The sequence below is a fragment of the Propithecus coquereli genome, unplaced genomic scaffold (assembly GCF_000956105.1).
Source record: "Propithecus coquereli isolate 6110/MARCELLA unplaced genomic scaffold, Pcoq_1.0 Scaffold252, whole genome shotgun sequence".
In the NCBI taxonomy this organism is placed as follows: domain Eukaryota; kingdom Metazoa; phylum Chordata; class Mammalia; order Primates; family Indriidae; genus Propithecus; species Propithecus coquereli.
The window spans coordinates 719,054-744,739 of NW_012148086.1; the positions used below are offsets into that span (position 1 = coordinate 719,054).

At 40.3% G+C, this 25,686-nt stretch overlaps 1 protein-coding gene across 1 annotated transcript in view; it reads right to left on the minus strand.

Moving 5' to 3' along the window:
• ABCA13 (ATP-binding cassette, sub-family A (ABC1), member 13) overlaps positions 1-25,686 on the minus strand; it is a 518,893-nt gene that overhangs the window by 406,999 nt on the left and 86,208 nt on the right. The window contains 7 exon segments of the mRNA XM_012646893.1: positions 11,047-11,186; positions 11,954-12,159; positions 14,072-14,248; positions 14,503-14,603; positions 15,407-15,534; positions 19,569-19,768; positions 21,177-21,341. Of these exon segments, the coding sequence (XP_012502347.1) occupies positions 11,047-11,186; positions 11,954-12,159; positions 14,072-14,248; positions 14,503-14,603; positions 15,407-15,534; positions 19,569-19,768; positions 21,177-21,341 (1,117 nt within the window).

Consider the following 25,686-nt stretch of genomic DNA (forward strand, 5'->3'; position numbering starts at 1 on the left):
ATTGTTTCTTTCCCAGAATCCTGCACCTGCCTGTTGTTAACAGGCAATTGGAGAATTCTGCTCCTTAGGCTTTGGAGAAATTGACCCACCCAAGAGAAAAGATGTGCACCTATACCAATAATTGAGGATCATCTCATGGGCAGCGTGGCTTATTGCCTGATCACCCTGGAGTGAAGCCCTCTGGTTGACAGCCACCCCCTTGTACATGGCCCTTCCTGTCAGCGTTTTTAGCGCCTCCTTCTTACATATGAATGAACAACCTAGGACCATCACATACTGAGGAAAGTTTCCACATAAAACACAGAGATCACACAATCCAACAAAAAAAAGAAAAACTCAGAATAAACAGAAAATGCTTATATAAACTTGAAAATATAGGACTGTCTCAGAATGGTAAAAGAAGACGCAACAAGAGCAGAAAGTTATTTTTAATGAATATCTTCAGAACAAGACAAAGTTCTCAAAAATTAAAAATATGAAAAAAATTTTTCAACAGAAGTGTTTAAATAAAACTGAGAAAATATCCCAGAAAGTAGGAGAAAATATCATAATAGATTATAAAGTTAGGACTTCAATTGATGGCCAAAAGGAGTTCTAGAAAGGAAAGAAAAAAATGTAGGGTTTGAAATTACCAAAGAAATGATACAAAAACATTTTCTAAAATGTTTATTTTTATGTCCCATACTAACTCAAGCCTTCAAGAAATTTCAAAATACTGGGAATAAAAAAAGAATCCTAAAGTTTACCAGTAAGAAGGAAAAAGGGAAAAAAGTTACGTAAGAAGGATCAGAAATTTTCATCTAAAGAGCTTATCAACAAGAATACTATAAGCTAAATAAAGTTCTTCCCAAACTTCTTCCATATATGAACATAGTAAGTAAAAATATTTGTCAGGCACACTGCCCAGTAAACAGATAGGGCTGCTCATAGCTGAGAGCAAGCAGCTCCAAGGCTCTGGTCCTGCCTGAAAACCCACGGACTAAAGGGATCCATATAGTGCTCCCACTATGCATAGTACATGAAGAAAACTAATTTCAAATTTATATTTGTATACTCAACTATATTACCAATCAAATCAGAGAGTGAAAGAAAGACATTTTCAGATACACAATATCTAAAAAGACTTAGCCCTGAAGTGTCCTCTGAAAAAGTTGCTAGAAGATGTGCTTCTCTAAAACAAGACCGTAAACCAAGAAAGAGAATACAGGGAGTCCAGGATGCAGACTCCAACACAGAAAAACAAAGATTCTTCAGGACATAGGTAAAGGAATCCCGGGAGAGATTCCCAGCGCTAGGAAACCACCAAACCACAATTGGAGCATGAAGACCAAAGAGGGTTCAGTCAACAGGAAAAGCAAAAGAAGACATTTATCAATCAGTTACTATTTTTGACCATACTACTATCTCACAGGTTTGAGAGTTTGTGGTAAATGCATAGAAAACTATCAAATAAAAACCATGAGACTATTATTAACTCAGGAAAAGCAGAATAGTGTAGAAAAAATTAGGTAATCTCAGTTCACCACAAGATTCAGAAATGAACACTATAATGTAGACATAGCACCCTGAATGCATAGTGTTAAATTAATAAAAATGTGATAAAACCACATCGGTAATATAGAGAGGTGAAATATATAAGGAAAACAAGGACGTGTAGGAGAAGTAGTCCTTACCTTCCACAGTGGAAAGCCAATAAATAATATGTTAAAAAATCAGAAAAAAAAATCAAGGATTAACAGAACAAGCATATTACTTAGAAATAAAAAGGTAAAAGTGCTGAGATGAATGAGACCGCCTCTTAAGAACTGGAGTTAGAGAGGGGCAAGGCAGAGGACTGTTTTTCATTTTGTCTTATATTTGACCTTCGAAACTTAGCATATGTACTAATTTGATCCACATAAAAATTAAATTTTAAAAACAAAGATGTCTTTCACCTGGAAAGTTAATTCTGACTTCTGTAACTGTCACCCATTAGTGGTGATGCTTCTACCTTGTAGAAACATGAAATAAGTTTTATCTCTAAAGCACTTGGAACAAATAGTATGGCCCATGACACACCAAACAATGTACATTTTAATGTTTATTTTTTTATTAAATGTTCACATAAAACCTAACACACTTCACACACTGTGTTAAGTATTAACCTATTTGATACTCACAGTAATTATACCTGTTTATAAATGAGGAAAGTGAAGAAATTTGTTCTGAAATCATATGGATAGAAAGTGTCAGAGTCAAGATTTGAAACTAATCAGTCTGACCAGCATTCAAGCTCTTTACCATGATGCAATTCATTCTGTTCATCCTCAGAAATCTTTCCAAGGATTAACTACTGAGCCACAGGCAAAAACCCTGCTTTGTCACTCCTGGCTGAATTAAGATGATATGTCTCCAGGCTGACTGCCTGTCAGAAACAGAAATGAAGCATCTATGAAGGAAGAAATTATCACCCAGAATATCAAGTTATCTCTGCGTATAATGTCTGGAATGTATTAAAAAATAAGTATGTATAAAAAACAATTAGAAGTAAAAAAAAAAAAGGAAAAGTATATAATAGAAATGGATACCAGGAAATCAAATTATTGGAGTTATCAGGCAAAAATTTAATAAAAAACTATAAAAACATAATTAAATGGAAATTCTAAAACATAATAATTGAAATTAAGAATTCAAAGGATAAGTTGAACAGTACATTAAACACATTCTAAACAAAGAATTAATGAACTAGAAAATAAGTCAGAGAAAATATCCAAACTGAAGCATAGAGAGAAAAAAAAGGAGAAAAATACAGGAAAAAAAAAGAGCAACATCTGAGATATATGTAAGTATATATAGAGAGATAGAGATATAGATAATGAGAGTACCAATAGGAGAAAAGATAGAAATTGAGGTAAAAATATATTAATGAAATAATGATCTAGAATTGCCCAAAGATAATAACAAATATAAGTCCACAGATTTAAGAGCAACCTCAAGATGAATAAACACACAAAAAATAAAACAACCCAGACCCATCATATGAAAACTGCCAGAAAGCATAATCAATGAGAAAATATGAAAACCAGTCAGGTTGAGAGGAGGTGAGACACATTATCTCCAAAGAGCAACAATAAGTCTTCCCAATGACAGCAGATTTCTCAATAAAACCAGTGGGCCAGAAGACAAGAAAGAGTATTTTCAAAGTGCAAGAAAAAAAATTATATTCAAGAATTCTATAACCAGCAAAATTGTCCCCCAAAAACAAAATGTTGTGTTGTGAAACAAAGTGTTTCATGTTGTGCTTAATGAAAGAAACAAGACACCTAAGACAACATATTGTATGATTTCACTTATGTAAAAATGTCCAGCAAAGACGAATCTATAAAGAAAAAAGCGAATTGGTGGTTGCCAAGAACTAAGCATGAGAATTGGGGGTTACTAAAATGGGCATGAGGGATCTTTTAGGATGATGGAATTTTCTAAATTGAATTGTGGTGATGCTTGCACAATTTTGGAATTTTACTAAAATTCATTGAATTGTACACTTAAAATAAGTGAATTGTGTAACATGTAAATTATACCTCAAACAATTTGTAAAAAAAAAAACAAAAATGGTGGAAAGTGATATCAGTAAGATGGTGAATTAGAAAGCTCCTGGCTTTTGTTCTCCCATGGAAACACTAAATAAACAACAAAGTATGTATGAAAATAGCTTGAGGACTCTAAAAACCAGTTAAGAAGCTGCAGCAACCAAGTGAATCCCTAATACTTCAAGAAAATGCCACATTCAAAACAGTGGAAAACGTTGTGGCATTATGTTTACTCTCTCCTCATCCGTCCCCTCCACAGTGCAATATATGGCCCTGTTAGGAAGAGAGCTCCCAATCCCAAGTTTCTCCCTCAGAACAAAACAAAAAAAACAGAACTTCCTGGCAATGTTCTGGCTTGTCTAGCGGCCACCAAAGGGACTTGTTTCTCTCTCACCTGACTCAAGGTACTGATGGGAATGGTGGCATAGTCTGGATGCCAGGTTGGAAACCATTGAAAGCAGCAGTAGTCACTGTGGCATGTTAAAGCTGCAGGGAGTCTGCAGGCCCGGAAGTGCTGGTGGTGATCAATGATAGACACAGGAATATAGCAAAAATTCAAGGCTTTTGAGAAAAAGCAAGAGACTTTTAAGAAATTAAGACATATTAAAGCAGCTATATGTGTGGGGAAATGGAATAAAAGCACATACCCAGGCTCAGAGGAGATACATTCTCAGAAAAGGTTTGATAGGGCCCTGAACCTTTAAGACAGGTTGATTAATAAATGTCTTCCCTGGCACAAAACCATTCCACAAAAACTGGTAGAAGTGGCAGTTTTTTCAAATGCCCAAATCACAACAAAAGATAACAAGAAAAATTAAAAAGTCAAGGGGGAAGGGGGAAACATGAATGATTCAAAGGAACAAAATAAATTTTTAGAAACTGGCCCTAAAGAAATGTAGGCCACTAACTTACTTGACAAAGAATTTAAAACATCTGTCTCAAATATGGTCAATGAACTAAAAGAAAACACAGGGAAACAACTAAATTAATTCCAGAAAATTATTATGCACGAAATGAAAATATCAACAGAGACAGAGATTACAGTCATTTGCTGCATAACAATATTTGGTCCTATAAGGTTATATTACTATATTTTTTCTGTACTTTTTTATGTTAGACATGTTTAAATACACAAATACTAGTATGTTATAATTGCCTATATTACTCGGTATATTAACATGCTGTACAGGTTTGTAGCCTAGGAGCCATATGTTGTACCATATATCCTAGGTATGTAGTAGGCTATACCATCTACTATCTAGCACACTCTATGATGCTCATTAATATATTTAAAAAGAACTGAATAGAAATTCTGGAGCTAAAAATCTAATAACTGAATTGAAAAATTCACTAGAGGAATTCAACAACAGACTTGAGCAGGCAAAAGAAAGAATCGACAAACTTAAAGACAGGCCATTTGAAATCAAATCAAAGGAGTAAAAAGAAAACAAAATGAAGAAAAATAAACAGAGCCCAATGGACTTATGGGATACTACCAAGCTGATCATTAACACATTCAGAAGATGAAAGAAAAAGAAAGGGGCAGAAAGCGTATTTGAAGAAATAATAGCTGAAAACATCCCAAATTTGAAGAAAGAAATGAATATATAAATGCAAGAAGCTCAAAAAACTCCAAGTATGTACTCATAATGAGGTACATCATAATCAAATTGTTGAAAGTCAAAGACAAAGTGAAAATTTTAAAAGCAGCAAGAGAAAGATGACACATCACATACAAGGGAGCTTCTATGAGATTATCAGCTGATTTCTCAACAGAAACCTTACAGGCCAGAAGGCAGTGGGATGAAATTTTTAAAGTGATGAAAGAAAAATACCTGTTAACTAAGAATAGTATATTCAATAAAATTGTTCTTTTAAAATGGAATAAAAATAACAAAAGCTGAAGAAGTCCATTAACACTTGGCCTACAAAAAATGCTTAAAGAAAGTCCTTCAAGTTAACAGAAAAGAATGTTAGAAAGTGATGTAAAGCCATAAATATATATAAAGTTTTCCAGTAAAGACAAATATATGAACAAATATTTAAAAATCTGTATTATTATAAATTTTATTTATATCTTCATAATTCTTGTATAGAGCATAAAAAGAACTATAAATCTAAATATACAGAAAAGGAAATGAAAAAGGAATCCAAGTATGTCACTACAAAAAAAATCAACTAAATACAAAGGAAGGCAGTAATGGAGGAAATAAGGGACAAGAAAGCTATAAGATATCCAGAAAACAAATAACCAAATGGCAAAAGTAAGTCTTCCCTTATCAGTAATTACTTTAAATGTAAATGGATTAAATCCCCCAATCAAAAGACATGGATTAGCAGAATGAATAAAAAGCCAGGATCCAGTTTCATGATGTCTACAAGGGAATCACTGTAGATCTAAAACACATAGGTTGACAGGGAAAGAATAGAGAAAAGATATTCCATGAAAATAATAACCAAAAGAGAATGAGGTGGCTAAACTCATTTCAGACGAAATAGACTTCGAGTCAAAAATTGTTAAAAGAGACAAAGAAAAACATTATATAATGATGAAAGGGTCAATTCACCAAAAAAATAAAACAATTATAAATATTAATATATGCACCAAACATCAGAGCTCCTAAATAAAAGAAGCAAACATTGACAGAATTGAAGATAAAAATAAATAGCTCTACAATAATAGTATAATACATTAGGCCACAAAACAACCCTTAATAAATGTTAAAAGATTGAAATCATACAAAATATCTTTTTTGAAATCAATAGTAGAAAGAAAACTAGAAAATTTCACAAATGTGTGGAAATTAAACAACATACTTTTAAACAACAAATGGGTCAAAGAAGAAATCACAAGGGAAATTAGAAAATATTAGGATACAATTTAAAATGATACACAACATATCAAAACTTATGTAGAGGAAGCAGTATTATAAGAGAAATATATAGCTGTAAATGCTAACATTAAAAAATAAGATCTCAAATCAACAACTAAACTTTAAGCTTTAAGGAACTAGAGAAGGAAGAACAAACTAAATCCAGAGTTAGCAGAAGGAAGGAACTACTAATGATTAAAGTAGGCATCAATGAAATAGGGCAGAGAGAATCAACAAAACCAAAAGTTGATTCTTTGAAAAGATCAACAAAATTGACAAATCTTTAACTAGATTGACAAAGAAAAATATGAAAAGATTTCAATGATCACAATCAGAAATAAAACAGAGGACATTACAACTGATTCTATAGAAATAAAGAGGATCATCGAATAATAAGAACAATTGTTTGCCAAAAAATTAGATCACCTAGATGAAATGGGTAAAATCCTAGAAAGACCCAACCTACCAATACTGAATTATGGAAAAATAGAAAATCAAAACAGATCAATAGCTGGTAAGAAGGCTGAATCAGTAATACAAAATTTCCCAACAATTAAAAACCCAGAACCAGATGGATTCACTGATGAATTCTATCAAATATTAAAAAAAAGAATTAACACCAATCCTCCTCAAACTCTTCAAAAAAAAAAAAAAAAAAGGAAGAGAAGGGAATACTTCCAAATGCTATGAGGCCAGCTTTACTCTGATACCAAAGCCAGACAAAGACATTACAAGAAAAGAAAATTATGGACCAATATCCCTGCTAAATATTGATGCAGAAGCCTCAACAAAATAGTAGCAAACAAAATTCAACTGCACAGTAAAAAGATTACACATCATGAACAAGTGAGGTTTATTTCTCTAATGCAAGAATGGGTCTATATACAAAAATAAATCACCGTAATACACCATATTAGTGGAATGAAGGAAAGAAAACACATGATCAGCTCAATTGATGCAGGAAAAAAAACCACCCTTTGATGATAACAACAGTCAACAAACTAGGAATAGAAGGAAACTACCTTAATGTAGCAAAAGCCATACAGGAAAGCAAAGCCCCCCAGCAAACATCATATTCAACGCTGAAAGACTAAAAGTTGTACCTCTAAGATCAGGAACAAGACAAAGATGCCACTTTTGTCACCTCTACTCAACATAGTACTGGAAGTTACCCAGAGCAATTAGGCCAAAAAAGAAATAAAAGGCATCCAAATAGGAAAGAAAGAAGTAAAATTACCTCTGTTCACAGAAAACACAATCTTACATAGAAAACTGGAAATATTCCACACACAAAAAAACTGTTAGACCCAACAAACTGATTCAGCAAGATTGCAAGATACAACAGCATTATGCAAAAACCAGTTGCATTTCTGTACATCAACAATGAGCTGAAAAAGAAATTAATAAAATGATTCCATTTTCAATAGCATCAAGAAGAGAAAAAATACTTCATAATAATCTTAATTAAAATGCTGTTATAGCTAAATATGCAGACTCTATCTAGGACTAAGACTAATATTAGATGGTGTTGATTTTTAAAGCAAAAACAATTCTAGGAATTGAGCATCAGTTCTTAATGACAAAATAGTCCTTCCAATAAGAACATATATCTATTGTAAACTTTTTGAACCTAATAATATAACCTCAGATTATATACAGCAAATACTGGTAAAACTAAAAGAAAAAATGGAAAAATCCACCAGTTTAGTGGGAAATTTTAATTTACCTATATAAGTAACTGATAGAACAAGCAAATAAGAAATGGGAAATATATAAATGATTTTGATAACACAATTAACATGTTTGACCTAATTAATAATATAAACTACTACATCCAGATAACAGAATTCATATTCTTTTGAAAAACACATACATTTACCAAATTCAACCATATAGGCCAGTAGCATGACTCAACAAATTCAAAAGATTGAAACATTCAGAATATGTTTCCTCACTACAGTAAAACTAAGCTAGAAATCAGTTTTTTTTAAAGTGACCTGAAAGGTCCCCAAATGTCTAGAAATTAAGCAATACTTCTAAATAGCTATGAGTCAAAAACAGATCACAGTAGAAAGTAGAAAATTTTTGAACTGATTGACAATAAGACTATGACATATCAAAATGTGTGGAATATACCTACAGTTTTGCAAAGAGGAAAATTTACAGTCTTAAAAGCAAATGTTAGAAAATAAAATCAAAAAGTCAAGAAGCTAGAAAAAGAACAGCAATCAAGCTAAATTTAGTAGAAGAAAGAAAATAATAAAGATAAAAGGATAAATTAATGGAATAGTAAATATATGTACTGTAGAGAGAATTTTTTAAAAGCCTCAGTTCTTTACCAAGACTGGTTATATTTCTGTAATGGAGCAAGTCTTGTCACAGAAGTGACACCCTAGCAAGGATCTTTCCAAAGGGAAGGGTGTGATTATGCTCACAGGAGCCAGAGTGAGACTCCTTCGGATTTGAATTCTTCACTTTGACACTTAGTACTTTTGTGACTTAAGCCAAGAATAAAATCTTTTTGAACCTCAGTTTTCTCATCTGAAAATGAAATCGTAATGGTACGTATATCACAGGTTAATATGAAGACTGAATGAGGTAATTATAGAAAATACAATAAATATTTGCAGTAACCAATATTTTTGAGACTTCTGAAAGCCCATGCCTCTGGTTGATATTGAATGTTATTCTTTGTAGCCTAGGTTTCTGAAAATAGTCAGAAGTGGGCAAGAATAAGTGATAAAAATTAGGACAAGGAAGTAAAGGAGAAAGCTGCAGTGTGGGATGCAAACCCAGCCCAGGAGGACACGGCCAACTCACTGCAGTTACCATCAACCCAACACTGCTATAGGGAAGTACAGAGCTTTAGAGTGTAGCCTGCAGCAGACACAAGGAACCGTCAGGTGGTATGTAGGTTTGATACCGACAGCCACAGAGGGAGAATCTGTGGCAGCCTCCAAAAGTAGTAGTTTGAGGAGGAGCAAGAAAAACAAGAAGACCAGGTGGTCACAGCCACAGAAAAGGAATGAGAAACTCCCATTCCCAGCCCCAAGATTCCCAAATACGAAGTGCAGGCTTTCTAGGGTGAAGCTGATAAGCCCACTGTGACCAGGCAGTGTCATGACACACCAGAAAATCAGGCAGAGCATGGTTTCCAGCTCTAGAGCAGGAAGAAGAGTCAGAAATGCACATTAAACGGTGCAGTGCCGGCATCTTTTCAAAACAGAGGGTCTTTGAGGGAACCAGAGGACTCACTGGGAATCATCAGTTGTGCATTTATAAAATTTATATTTTAGGGAATTTTTGGTTTTATGAGGTTGGCAAGGAAAGAGGGGAGCTGTAGCATAATAAGAAATAAGTGTATTAATATTTGGTCTCTGCACACAGCTCCTAAAACCCTTGGAATATTGGAATCGATACACATCTTTTCACTTTCTAATGGGATGACTGGGGCTGCTGGATGGCCTGGGGCAGTGGTTGTCAGGGGAACCAATCATGTGATAGGAAGATTGGAAGTTTCAGACCCTCTCTTCTCGTACCCCCTCCCCGTTCCCCCAACCTCCAGGGAGGGGAGAGAGGCTGGAGGTTGAGTCAGTCACTAATGGCCATGAGTTAGCCAAGCATGCCTACATAAAGAAGCCTCCATAAAAACCAAAGGATGGGTGCAGGGAGCGTTAAGGTTGGGGAACACGTGGAGGTGCTGGGGCGTGGTGGGCCCAGAGAGGGCAGGGAAGCTCCCCACCCCCCTCACCAACCTGCCCTTCCATACCTGGCCCTATATGCCTCTTCCATCTGTCTGTTCTGGGGTTGGATCCTTTATAATAAACCAGTAACCTAGCAAATAAACTGTTTCCTGAGTTCCGTGAGCTGTACCAGCAAACTGCTGAACACGAAGGAGGGTCATGAGAATCCTGATTTCCAGCTGGCTGGTCAGAAGTCAGAAGGGAGGCCCAGATGTAGGGTTGGCATCTGGAGTGGGAGCAGTTTGTGGGACTGAGCCCCCAACCTGTGGGATCTGACACTAACTCTGGGCAGATAGTACCAGAATTTAACTGAACTGTAGGACATCTAGTTGGTGTCTGTAGAGAACTGGAGAATTGCTTGATGTAGAAAAAACACACATGCATTTTGTCACAGAAGTGTTGGAAGTGTTGAGTGTGAATATAGAGAAAAACAGTTTGGTTTTTCCTTTCCAGAAGCACACTCAGCATGGGGTATTTTCCCTGCAGTGTGAGGGGCAAATTTCAGGCTGAGTAAAGTGAGAAGGCACCCACGCAGTAAACCTGGACTCTCTTGAGAGGGGTCACGATTAAGTCCACATATACAAGTATTTATCATTCAAACCCGAACAGCTTTGAGAGTAAAAGGCATCACTATTAGAAACTGTGCAGGAACAACCTGGCTCAGTCAAACCAGGACTTCTGGTAAGTCTTCTCATAATTGACGGGAAAAAATTATCTAAGTAATCACAATAGCAAATTGTACTTGGAGCACCTCCCATTTAAAGCTCCCTTTCATTGAATAGGCTAGTCTCTTGGGAATGCATATTACCTCACTAAACTGGGAAAGCACCCCATCGTCCTGTACGAAGATGACTGACTTACCAGACAGACTGTTCTGGAAAGTCTCTTGCATATTCACATACCAAGCCACCTCACAAGTCTTCCTGATAAAGTCTGCGAAGGCTTTCCAGTAATATGTTTGTTCCAGGGAAAATTGTGCTTTTTCAAGTGTATGAAATATACTGCAGTCAAAAAGAATCCAGAGAAAGCTAAAATTTAGAAATGATTTTCCAGATGACAGATCATTATAAATTTATCTAAACACAAATATATGAGAATACCTGGGAGTCCACTTAGGTAAGGAATTAGAATCTCTGAAATAGTTCTAAATATTTATTTGTTTACAAATTTCTCCACTTTGATTTGAAAAATAAGTGAATGCCATTTATGGGAAAACATTAAATATAAAACACAGTAAATCAACAGAAAAGAAAGGAAAATTAAAGGCCACACTGTGAAGCAAACTTTGAGGTTAAGAAAAACACATTCCCTATTTGACATATTAGATTATGAACTTCCCAGCAGCCAAGGGAAGTGGAAATGGATCACACATATAATTCAAAAAGTCATAAAATAAAAACAAGGCAAATTTTCTGGAGAATTATAGCTCCCAAGAGAAACCTCTTACTGGTACTTAATGTGAGAGCCCTGAGTAATGTAATAAATGAGAACCTCAATCACATGCACACCTTGGACTAAACAGGGCTCCTACACAGCTTGTGAAAGATTAAGCTGATGGTTAAACTTTAAAAGAACTGTTTAACATTTTATAGATGCTTTCCAGTAGTACCAAAGTGGAGTCATATTTTTTAAATAAATTAAACATCTTTCTATTCTACTCGTTAGAAATATAATATACTGTGTTGAGCTATCATTTGAGTAGAAGGGGACAGTTGAAATCATTTTGACATCCAGTCACTCAGAAGTTTTCCATGAAACGTGTACTTACACTGTGGAGACAAGCTGGTGCTTACAGCTACCAGAAAAGACATCACTCCCAGGTAAGGCTTCAGCTCCTAGCAACCGGAAAAGCTGAGTACAGGAGAAGCTTGCTTCTGACAGCTGTGTCTCAAGTTCCTGCCAGTCCAAATATCCTTCAGGTATTAAAACTGGCATATTTTTGTACCCAGTAATGACCTCTTGCAAAATATGATCCTTAACAGAAAAAATATATATTGCTTGTAATAAATAAAGCAATTCGAATGTGGGTACTTGAGATGCAACCTCTACCTACTTTCATTTAATAAGGTGTCCACATGAACTGCTCGTTAAAGACCATGCCCTGTAAAACAATGGTCACCTAAGTCATAGTTCTGGACTTGAGTCTTTACTCATGTTCAAGTTAGTTGACCCCCAAATAAAAACCTTATACAAAAATAAAATAGGACGAGACCCAAGTGTCATAGCCGTCTGCATCCGCTAGTCTCCCCAAATGGCCCAAATGAACGAGACCCCCGGCAGTCTCACTCTCAGTCACCTCCTTCCAAAATTCCTCGAGGTTGGGCTCTGACTAACATGAACCCATAAAATGCAGAAGTGACTTGTGCCAGTTTCAGTTCTACCTTTTCTGAGGGGTGGCAGCTTCTACTCTTCCTCCTTTCCTGCCTATTTCTTTGATCCCCGATGGCCATGGAAAAAGTCTGGCTACTCTGCTGAGAGACCATGTACAGAGGCTACACAGACAAGAGAGACCCTGAGTCTCCAGAGAAGAATGAAAGATCCTCCTCTCAGCGTCCCAGCCGAGCATCCAGACTCAAGCCCCCACTGTCATCTTACTGTACCTATATGAGCGATGCTTGGTAAGACCAACAGAAGAACCACCTGGCTGACCCCAGTCAATCCAGAGTCATGGGAGATAATAAAATGTGCTTTTTTTTTAAAGCCACTGAGCTTTGGGGTGGTTTATTTGTAACAGATAACCTAGGCATCATCAGAAAGGCAATCTCACATATGTGCAACTGTAAATATACTCATCACTAGTAGCAGATCCTGCTGAGTTCTTGCTCTGTGTGGGGCTGTGAGTTAGGCTTTATAGATACAAAGAAATTTGGAATGAGCTTTCTGCCAGGAAAGAGCTTACACCCAATAGCAGGAAAGCTATGTGCAAACAGGTAGTGGTTTTCATGCCTGCATGCGTTCACATACACTTTTCTATCTGCCTGGTATCCTCTTCTGATTTCTTTTTGCTTCCAAATCTTATACCTCACTTATGGCTCATTGACTTATTTGGGAAGACTCCCAGATGCTGAGCTGTTAGGTTGTCTGACCTTCTCAGCCAAGATATGGTCTTCTTCACAATTGTACTCCCTTCGCCATACCGTCATGCACAGAGTAGATGCTAAGACAGCATTGATTGGATTGAACTATGTACACTACTATCCCAATGACTATCTCAACTTTTGTTTCATTCTGATATCATTTTGCTAGTTTCGTTATTTCACTGGTTTTATTTCATGGTCTATAAAAAAGAAGATTAAAAAAACATGTAATTCTGAGAGAAAAAAATGACAAAAATATGCATATTATGATGTTTAAGTCTCAGTAAGAAAAAAATGGGCTGAACTTGACATAATAATCTTTACAAACAAACTGCAGAACATTCTGCAGTCCCACTTGAGCACTCAGCCAAGGCAGCCCCCTGTCCTGAACAGAAATGAGAAAAGCATGACTTTTAAAGACTGGCCAGTAAAAGCCACAGCTTTGCTGTAATTGACTGATGAACAAAGATCTTCCTCTACTTTTCTAAGCACACGCAGCCAAAAATGAAGCAAGTCAAGGAACCGGGAAACCAGGGAAGTAGAAGTGGCATGATCTGAAAGGTTGAGGTGCTCTTGGGGGATGTTAAGTAGGTTTTGGCCAGGCACACACTCTCCCAAGCAATCAGACAGAAGGGATGGAACTGATGGGCAGCTGTGTCTCAGTTTGCCAATTTCATTTAAGTGTATGGGCTAATGTCAACGCTTGCCTCATCAAAATTCCAGGTTAAATATTAGCATCTTCAATAAATTTTATCTTAAAAATGAGCCCATTGGTTCTCTTGGAAGAACTCAGAAGGTAGAATACTTACAGCATCCTCTACTGAACCAAATAGTTTGCTGAAAACACTGGTCTCATTGGAGGAATTATGATGGCATAACAGTCCCTGGAGGCCACCCCAGATGCTGGAGTTTCCAGGGGGTCGGAGGGTCTCCTTCTCAGACAAGTATTCATCAGGGCAGAGAGTAGTAACATTCTTCATCAATATCTAAAAGATTAATGAGGGTGAGAAGGGGTAACGTTTAGAGAGGCTTAGATATCGTCACCACGGGCTCAAGAACTGCAAATAGAAATAAGCAACAATAAAAATTTTAAAACACAGCATAAAGTTACTCAAAAACTTGCCTATTTTTCCCTTTATTTCGCTAGCACAATTCACAACAGGAGCAAAACTGAATATTGCATGAGCTTCTTGAATGTTTTATAAAAATTGTTTATTTATAATCCTTTGCTGTGCTTTACCTGCTTTAACTCCCAAAAGAACACATCCTTTTCCAGTTTCAATTGGTCAAGTCCAACCCATTTAAAATCATTAGCTAATGTCTCCAGGCGAATGAGGATTTCTGCAAGACAGACAAATTGATTTATTATTCACCTAAGGTAGGCTACTCTGAGCTTGACTTCTACGCCTGGCCATGAATTAATAAACTGAACTCTGAAAACGTGCATTTCAGTAAACTTGACCTGTTATCATACGATTTGTTACCTTCCTTAGAGAGGAAAACAGAAAACGTCATTAAAATTCCACATATCCTTTCTGAAGACATGGGAGTATGAGATTTTAGTTACAGTAGAATTTTGCTTCTAAAGTGACATCTTTCCTCATTTCTTCTCTCTCTTCCCTGAGAAGGTGAAAAGGCTCCAGCCCACCTGGGCAAAAGTGCAAACCTGACTTCCTCAGAAGAGGGCAGAAGGAACAATGCCCACCATAGTCGAAGTTCAAAGAAGAGCATTCTGAAAACCTAGGAGGAACATGTTCTCCCTGCCAAGAAGCAGAGGGGAGGAGCACAGACTGTGAAAGATTCACAGTGCCCTCTGGTCCCTTTCTGGCCTGAGAACCACAGATGCTGACGTGAATGTGAAAGTCAAACACCAGTCCCAAGAAACTGCCCATCACAGACCACACTGCGCGCTTATGGCAAACAGAGGATGCACTCTTCACTGTGACGGCCTTGTTCACTCAGCCTTGGTGTGCTGATTTGAAATACCCTAGCAGACATCACGGCAAAGCATAAATATGTACACAACACCAGCAAACTTATCTCCCAACTTTACAATGTTGTCAGGCAGTTTCAAGTCCGTTTTCCAATAAATTTTGTGTTTGCTCTTAGCGAGCCGGTGACAAATAATACCAGAGCTGGTTTACCTTGGACAAAATGTAAATTCTGGGCTACTGAATTCCTGAGAGCTCCATCAAGCTGAAGCAATCTCTTCAGAGCCGGCCACGGGGGCAGGTTTTGCAGCACGCTCTGCAATTTCTGCAGATGCCGTAATCTGAGGGCAAAAATAAATAAATGAAATAAAATGGAAAGCAGCTCAAAGTGCAAACAAGGGATATAAAAATTCCATTCAAAGGAAAATATTACACTGCTTTGGGAAGTGTGTTCACAGACTGAAAGTCTTACTTCATCAAATAACCAGGTTCTTGACAAATTGCATTGTTTGAATCAGCTGATTTGGAGATTCTCTTGGTACTGAATATGTATTAAACATTCTCTTCACTCAAAAACAGAAAAGTTTATTCCTGACAGTGTGTAATAGAGGTGAGGGTTAGGATAAATTTCCAGGAGAGATTTTAAAACATTTGCCTTGAATCCTACAGTTAGTTATAAGACAAATAAAAATATTTTGAGAAGAGTTTTAAAATGCAGAGATGATGTGTGGCAGCAAACAGAACCCATCAAAGTGGTCCCAACCAGGGCTAATTGGCAATGCCCGTAAGATTCTCCAAAGTCAAGGTCATCAAGGCAGGATGACCAGCCAGGCAGCTTGACACCTGTAGTCCCTGGAACATTAGGTTAACGGTACCCAGAAATGTGGAAGACATAAAGGAAGTAACTCAGAAGAGAAGCTGGAAAGAAAATGACTCTGAGAATGAGAGGAAACTGAAACTGGGATAAATATGGAAGAGCGAGGAGCACGACGCAGTCCCACTGCGAGTAGCAGAACTGCCACGGAGCAGGTGAGTCCCGGCTTCCTGAGTCTTTGTGCAAGCACATGGAATCCTCACCCATGAAGAAGAAGCCAAGATAAAAGAAGAGAAAAAACAGAAAGAGATGTGACTACCTGAAGCCCAAGCAAAATACTCCACCGGCTGGGGCCGTGCCACAGCTTTCAGCTCCTGCCCTCCATTTGGACGTCAGCGCCACAGTGGCTGCGCTGGTCACAGCACCTCCCTAGTCCTGGGCTAAGCACAGGTGCGATAAATAGCTGCTGCTATTCGGTAGCCTGTGTGCTGATGGTCTGACCCCTGCAGAGGGTATAGAGAGAGTGAGGAGGGTCCCCGTGATGTTTCTCCTACAAGCAACTGGCAGGAGGTGGTACCCATCCCCGTGTCATCCCCCTGCAAGGCAGAGCGGCTACGCCATCACAGCTGCATGCTGGGGCTTTCTGGCCACTGACCAGACTCATGCCACCTCTCTCTGGCCTGAAACCAGAGGTGCGGCTTCTTAAACTGGGCCTCTCTCTGAAGCATGAAGTGGGGTTAGGTTACTCATTCCTCTGACTCTCTGGGATACACTGAGGGGGAAGAAAAATGGCTCTGGAAAAAACTAGAAAGTGGGAAGGAGATGGTGGTATTTTATTTTATTCTCCCCAAGAAAAAAGATATACTGTGTGTCTTGGAACCTGGATCTGGGCTGCCAAGCCTCTTCAAGCTCTGAAGAGCAAGGACACGCACGGCTAGACACAGGGACTACGCCTCTCATGTCTGTGAACAGGTGCCTTGCAGCAACGTGGGGGGTTGAAGGGCTAGTCCTTGCTGGAGGGTCCAGTGGCACCCCACGAGTCCTTGCCTCACAGGGATCTGCGCTCTCCACTGGCTCCCACTGGGTGGGAGCTCCCAGGCCTCAGTACCTCAACTGAAGGGACGTGGGCAGGAACAGACAAAACCCTGACAAGGAAAGGCAGTGTGTAATGACACAAAGGTCTCAGCAGGAAACCGAGGGTCTGGCGATATTTCCATTCCTCTGTGTTGAAAGACGTGACTTAGGAAGAGAGAAGACCTGGACCATTGGCTACAGAGAAAGAGTAGAAAAGAAAGGATGTGGTTCCTGGACCAAAGCTTATGATAAAGTTAAGATAAAAGACATAGAGTTTCGGGCTAAGGGTGAGTGTGAATCTTATAAAGATGTGAAGAAGCCTGAAGGGAAGGAACTGCCTGACTTCATTGCAGTGTTTAAACTGAATTGGAGAAACAAGGATAAAACTTTGAAAAGAAGGTAATCGAGATATCAATAAGTACAACAAAAACAACAACAAAAAATATTAAGGTGGAGAAGAAAGAACTCAGCAATATCCCAGAGACAAAACAGAGAGTTGCTAGCCACAGGTATGGCAGATAAGAAACTACCTAGCACAGAGAAGAGAGCAATTGGAATTTTAAACACCACCCCCCCCACACACACACACACACTGCAATGGGACTCATGACTCCATACAAAAGCAAAAGAAGAAAATTACTTTGAAAATATAATAGTAGAATTAACAAAAGGAACCACAAAATCTGGAAGGTGTATATGAAGGGACATCTGACATCTGTGTAGGAAGATCAGTGACTCTGTAAGAAGAAGGATGGAGGGGTAAAGGGTGAGTTTAGAAGGAGAGATAAGCAGATGTTGGTGGCAGGGGGTGAGAAGGGGCGACTGTTTAAGAGCACCCACTCAGTGTGAGGCATTCTCATCACGGGGATCTCCATCAGTCCTTGTAGCAATCTAACAAGGTGAGCAGATGATTACTTCTGTACAGATGAAGACACAGGGCCATTGGGCTGTCGTGTGTCCAGTCTCCAGTAGACCAAGGGGTTGAAGACTAGAAAGGGCTTAGGGACCATCTAGTGGTGCTGTTACCAAACCAAGAGGCCAAGGCCCAGGGGGACAAACAGCGAGGCCAAAGCTGCACAGGTAACAGAGGCGCTTGTCATCAGGGCAGCCATGAGGTGGCAGTTTTGCATTACCTTTAACAAAAGTGGTGTCCAAATAGACATGGAGGCTCCAAAGGCCAATTGCTGGCCCAGTGCACACAGCAGGTACATCCCAAAGCCAGTATTTGGGCCCTCATCTTCCTGACCCTGAGAGCACGTGGAAATTATGTATGGGAGCCAGGAGACTTGTGCTGTCCATACTTGATACTTAGAATGTGGAATGGTCTTTAGCTTCCCCAATCTCCACACTAGCTAAGAGGTAGAACTTCTGGGACCACATTCTCCTAGTCTGGCAGAGAGCAGACAGAACCCTGGGCTAACGTACCAGGGGGTGTTTGAGGTTTGTGGGATAGTTAAGGTGACTTGCTGTGGTATCTCTATTAACGGGCATTCAATTACAGACCACCAGGAAAGTTTCCAGTAGCCCCAAAGCAATGTCCTGCTTTTGAAGCTCATTTATGAGAGAATGCTTTGTGCCTGCCTGAGCCTTAGGTCAGGCGTCCCTGCTGGCTCCCTGTATCCATCCCCCTGTCGCTTTTATGGCCCTGAGCTGGAACCACACTGCAGCCTGAGCACAAACAACTCATGCCCCCGGGCATCTCCTAAGCAAAAGTTAAGAACTGGAACCTTCTCAAGCAATCCTATTTCCCACGTGCGTTTCAGAAAATGTGAAAGAGATGAAGTTGCTATTTGTTATGTAATCACAAAAACACGATATGGCCCCACACAGTTCTGACATCACAATTCTCTCTTCATGGTGCACAAAGAGCAAGAGTTTGTGTGACCCTGGTTTCAAATGAACCTTTTGAGATAATTTTGAGAAATCATATTGTTCTCTTCGAAGGAGAGCCTTAACTTCAGGAGCAGAATAAGATTCAAGTTACTACAAATTGCCACACATACTCAGGAGAAAGATCCAGCCTTGACCATTTTGGTAAATAAATTTTGGTTATCTTAAAAATGAAGAAACCACAAGTTCCACCTTTTCCTGCTTCCAAAATATTTTTGGACTGTATGTAAACACTTCAACTATGCAAAATCTTTAAGTATGAAAACAGGTAGTTCCTTACATGAAAATATCTCTGAAAGGTATTTGTTCATTTTTAAACAAATGCCAAAGACACAAAATCTAAAATCCAGAAGGCTGACACCTTCTCAAATATTGCTCCCCCGTTAGACGGTTAGCAACATCCACACGGGCACCCTGACTGATGCAATGTGTTCTATCCTGGTCCACAATGAAAGCCTTGGATTTCCCATTTGTTAAGTAGAAATTCATTGTCCAGCTATAATTTTACAGAATTTGTTTCTAACAATATCATCATGCACTATTTAAAATTTAGTGTTATCTATCTAATTGATAACAGAACCAGGAAATGTGCCTTACATCTTTGGAGATGTAAGATTGTCTCTCGGGCCATCCACTGCCAAGCTATCGTTCAAGAGGAGCAGCCCAGTGTGCAAAGCTTCCACCACCTTCCACGGCTTGCCCTCTTCTTCAAGCCGGCCCCTGAGAGCCTCCAGACTGTGGACCATGCCTGTGAGTATCTTCTGAAACAGGCTACCCTGTTGCCACTGATTAAACACCTACAAATTTAGGAAAAAAATACTATTGTTAATAATAGCAAATTAGAAATAATAGTACTTAGTTAAGAAATACTAACAGACTATTCTAGATGACAGCCAATTTTGATTTTGTTGGCAAATTGAAATGTCTGTTAACAATTGCATTATGATTTAAGTTTTACTCAGAAATTAAAGATTAAAAGTTGCAACAATGGATCCCCAGAACTTTTTATTTGGTACCCTATTTCTCTCTTTTTTTCCTTTAAAGAGAGAAAAAAAAGAGAAGGCAATAGCATAATTCTCTAAACAAATGAAATATAATTTTAAAACTAAACTAACATGTTTAGGATTATATAAATATATTCATATATTTTAAAATATATACCATAATTAATACATAGGTGCTAAATGCCATTTAATGACATGGACTTGGGGATGATGATACTAAGGGCAATTAATATTATGGTTTGTCATCAACATTACACCAAAACAGATCAGTTGAGCCCAATTCAGACAGCATCGGGAAATACATGATGCACATCTAGGTGTGCTCACCAGGCCTCAGGTAACTATGAGTTTAATCACCCAGACGATGCTCGAAGCAAGGTGTGCACTGGAACGTTTCGATGCTGGTCATTTCAACATCGTCTCCTGTCCTTTTAATGCCGATGACTGTAGTGCCACGGAGTGGACAATCACACCTATACATTTTTAATGACATTCTATCCACTATTTGAGATTTTGACCTTCATCAGTGACACATGTTAGGGGGGAAAAGTTAAAGAGGTGTGTTTCTGAGTAAAAATGTGAGATGGACATTGTGATGCCTGATAGAGCAAATAAGAAGCCACTGCCAGGGAGACTCTGCTTCTCAGTCTCCAGTAGCACAGAGCTGTGAACCGCCCAGGGCCCCCATCGGCTTCCGAGGTCAGGAGCAGTCCGATCTCTCGGGGCACTCTGCCCCACCGACACCTCTGTGAAAACAGACCACAGCCTCCCTTCTCATCGTTGGCCTCTAAATCACAGTCACTGTCCTTGCACGGTGCTCCTGGTCAACACCAGGGTGAGGGGACAAGGAAGCCAGCACTCAGAGTGTTGCAGGGAGGTCGAACACATGCTCGCAAATGTCCAGAGCCCAGCAGAGTAGCCCAGGGAGGACCTCACACACCAATAGCAGAGCATGGGCCTAGGAACTTCTTAGTTGCCAGCTAAGCCTAGGACGGACAGTTTGGTGACACTTGTGTTGAGCTGGAGCCAGTGGACACACGCGGGAAAAGGTGCACACAATGGCCAGGATGTGGGCATCCCAAGGCCTTTTCCCGGGAAGGACGCAAAATCAGACAGTGAACAATGTGGGGAAAAGGGGATGGATTTGGACACACTTCAAGCTGCATGCCTTTGGACAGAGCATGTGGAGGTGGGACAGCACCTGTTTGTAGACTCGCGGCCAGCTGACCGCACGGACGAGATAGTGTTTAGCTTCTGACCAGTTAGGGTGACAGTCTCCACGGTGGCCCTCTCTCTCAGCATCATCCTCCAATGTGCTGGACAACGCTGAACACACCATCCTCTCTAATGAGCTGTCTGTGGGAATCTGGCAACAGAATGAAAAAATATTTGTAGGAAAAGACTTCTTTCCTAGAATGTTTCTCTTCTAAAAATAAAACCACAATCTTGCCTAAGTAAAAGCTCTTACATTCGCTTGATTGAAAAAGTAACAGGTGATAAAGTGTCACTTGTAATGTTTATGTGATTTATTTCGAGGGGATATTTTTGTGGTGAGGAAACTTGATTATGTTTTTGAGAATTATCCATAAGCAATGGGTGCAGCTGCTTCTCCAGGCCAAAATGTGGAGATGATATCAAACACTGTTCATCCTCATTCTTGGGCCAAAAGCCAACATGGACCAGCCCAGTTTAATTGATACTTTGGACTAACAAAGTTGTTTTGCCAAGAACTTTTCTTTTCTAACAAAAGTGGATAAAATAGGAAAGAGTCAAATTGGGATCCCAGGTCAGAAACTGTTCAATATCTTTGAACCAAATTTCCTTTATTTTGTATATGAATTTAAATGCAGTTTTTCAAACACTTCTGTATAAATACTGATGTTTGTGTTAGAACATTCCCCTATTATATAGCTTTAAAATAATTGTGGTGTCATCTTTCAGAGATTCAACTGATGGCTGCTATGGTCTGAGTGTTTGTGTCCCCCTCAAAATTCATATGTTGAATTCCTGACCCCCAAGGTGGTGGCAGGACAAGGTGTGGCCTTGGGGATGATCAGGTCATGTGGGTGGAGCCGTTAAGAATGGGATTAGTGCTCTCATAAAAAAAAGGCCCAAGGCAGCTTCCTGACCACTTCTGCTATGTGAGGACACAGCAAAAAGGTACCCTCTAGAGCCAGAAAGCAGGCCCTCGCCAGACACCAAATCTGCTGGAGACTTGATCTTGGACTTCCCAGCCTCCAAAACTGTGAGAAATAAATTTCCATTGTTTACAAGCCACCCAAGCTATGATCTTTTGTTATAGCAGCCTGAATGAACTAAAATAATGGGATGATCCAAAAGCATGAAAGCCCCATTTGTCACTTTGTAGGTTTCTTTAGGATGCAGATTAAAAATATTCACTTGTGACTAAAAAAACCACAGGGTCCCTCATGTTTCTGTTATGATTTTTTCCCTTTAATTAAAAAAAAATAGTCAACAATACCATGTATCATGTTAGAAAGATAAGGCCCATTCTCAGGGTCTCTAGAGAACCATCAGGTTCCCTGGGACCTGCCCTCTCATGGAAGTGAGGCTGGAGTGAGGTCATGGGGCCTGCACAGAGGATGTGAGGTTAGATGCATCTGATTTGGGGAACAGAGAAAGGGAGCAAGAAGGACCACTCTCGTCCAGCAGCAGCATGTGGTGAGGCCTCTGCAGGACCCAAGAGATGCTTAGGAACAGAGGCTGACCCCAACAGTAAAGGGCTTAATAAGGAGAGGGAAGCAGGCCAAAGGCCACTTGAGATGCCCACATCCTGATCCCTAGAAGCTATGAATATGTTATGCTGCATGGCAGGTGAGATTTCAGGTCACAGATGGAATTAAGACTGCTAATCAGCCAACTTTGAGATGGGAGATCATCCTGGATTGTCTAGGGCACCCAGTGTAATCACACAGGTCCTTATTAGTGGAGTCAGGAGGTAAATGTCAGTGCCAGAGTGATGGGATGTGAGCAGGACTCAAGCTGCCATGACTGGCTTTGGAGAGGGAGGAAGGACCTGACAGCCAAGGAATGTGAGCAGTCTCTAGAAGCTGGAAAAGACAAGGAACAAGTGAAGGGTACCAGAATATGCTACCGCAGAATATTTCACTTTGGCACACGAATTATTTCAAGTTAAAAGCTAAAACTTAGCACCTGCAGATGCAGGAAAAGCTCCTTACTTCTCCCTAGCTTTCTAAAAATAGAGTATAGATGTCCCTTTTGTAAAGGAAATTTACATTTATAAAGGAAATTTTCATTTGTAAAGATGTCTTCTACCAGGAAGAGAGCTACTCCTCCAAATAACTCTGATCACCTGAGACACTTTCATCTGCATAACAAAACAGCCCTTATTCACTGTAAGTCTCCCCCTCCCTCACCCTCCTGAAACTTGCCTGGATGTCCAGAAACCCAAAACCCATTTTCCTTTGATAGCCTAATATAGTGTATGTGCCTCAGTCATCTGACTGCCTCCTTGAAACACAGGGACTCCGTGGCCTACAATGGGGTTACACCCTGATAAACCCACTGAAACTCAAAATGCCGTAAGTCAAAAGTGCACTTATGAGACAAAGCCAAGGAGGCCGACTAGAGACATGGCTTTTCGGATCGTCCCTGCTGGAAGATAGACTATTGGACTGAGGAGAGAGGAGAGCAGTTGCAACTCAGGTGTGGATCACAGGGAGAGACAACAGAGATGTCTGGGAAAAACTGCAAAGCCGAGAAAAAAGAAAATAGAGAAGAGAAGACAGCAGCGTGGTCCAAACCCAGAAAGGCTGGGAGCCCAGTGAAAGGGTAAGGGGGACCCCCCTCCCCCACATAGGTACCTTCAGTGAGCAGCGGGCCATAAAACAGTTTGGAGGTGTTTCCACCCTCTATGAGCCCAGGCACAGCGGCTAAATAGGAATAGCAGAGTGAACCAGCGATCCACCGGAGTATGGGTGTTCAAAAGGGACACTCAACAAGAGAGGGCCACGAGAGATCAGAGTACCAGCTTTCTCACACCTAGACACTTCCTCCTCCGCACTCTCCACCAGTAATGGCATTAGGGAGTGTAATTTTAGCTCTCAGGCCAGCTGGTAGCCCCGCTTCCCCACCTCCACCCCACCCCCACCATTGCTACCACAAGAATACTCTGAACCAAGCAGCACACGAATGGCTGAGTCTCCATGGCAGGTGCGTGTTCCCACTGAGCCCACCACTGAAAGTGGGGTCCCTGCAATTTGCGAGCTTGCAGGCATTTCACAGGATGGCATGCTGGCAGCTTAGACAGGTGGGTCAGAAATGGTGCCTGCCCCAGGAATGAGAGTAGTGCAGGGAGACACAGGGGAGACGTCTCTGTCTCAAACTTGGGCAGTGAGGAAGCCCTTGTGGACATATCCAATGGGAGAGTGTGGAGGGGCACTGAGGAATGGGGATCTGTGAGTACACCCATCCCCCACCCCTGCTAGAGAACCTCCATATTGGATAGGGATGCAGCTCTCAGAGTGAATTAGCATAGCCCCTGGTTTTCAAGACAACCAAATACCTCAGCTGAATGAGAGCAGTGACCCCTGGCCCCACTCATAACAATAGGGAGTGCAGCCGGAGCCAAGGAACTTGTGAGTGACCATTTGTTCCAGGTGGGAGTGTACCTCTGGCAGGGGCCCCTGCGGACAGATAGGCCTACCTCCCTCCCCTTGGGGTCTTGTGGTGGAACAAATATGCATAACTGAGGATCCCCCCGCCCCAGAGTCTCATAGAGACACACATTAGTGGGTCAGACACATGGACTGAGAGGTAGTTCAAGAGCCAGTCTCGAGTGGTGAGGGAATGGACACTAATTGATCTGATGGGAGAGTGCTGTGGAGTTACAGAGAGCAAATAGGGAGGGCACCCACCCCGCCCCATCCTACCCTACCCCAAAGAGAAACTGCGCTAGTGGACAAGGGCAGAAAGAGCCTGACCTGAAGCCTTAGCTCACAAGACATTAAGCTCCTCCCTCAGGAACAGCCTCCCAGCTTGGAGGGACTGCCCTGAATTTCATACCAGCGGTTCCCCCTAGTGGCTGGATAAGCAACCTCTGAGCCTCGCTGAGGCCTTGCAAAGCCTCTCCAACCACAATTTGTCTTGCTCCTCCCCCAACCTGAGGGGGAGTAGAGATCAAGTAAACCCCTAGGAGCTATAGGGACCCTTCTAAAGCTTGGGGCATTCATATGCCCCAACTGGGGGAACACAGCTTACTCAGGCACAGAGACTATCTCTGCAGCTGGCTCTTCCACGCAAACATCAATCAATGATGAGGGAACAACCCCATAGGTGAACATAGCACCTTCCAACTCAAGCAAAAGGGGATAGCTGATTTAAACTCACAAGTACCATCCACCATCACCATGATTAAGCTGGAGGACCTAACTCACTACACACTATTGGGAAGAGGTGAAGACAGCAGGTCAGAGGTAACCCAAGAGGTACAGCTAACCTGCTAGAACACCCCATAGGCAACTCAGGACCAGCACTCCTCTCCCTGGCACGCTCAGTGATTGATCTTCCAGAATACAGAGACAGACCTGAAAGCCAGGCCTAGCAGCCCAGATCTCAAATGAGAGGCCAGATGAGAAGGAATCAGCAAAAGAACTCCTGAAACATGAAAAATCAGGGCAAAAGGACATCCCCAAAAGAAAACAATAACTCCTTACCAATGGATACCAACC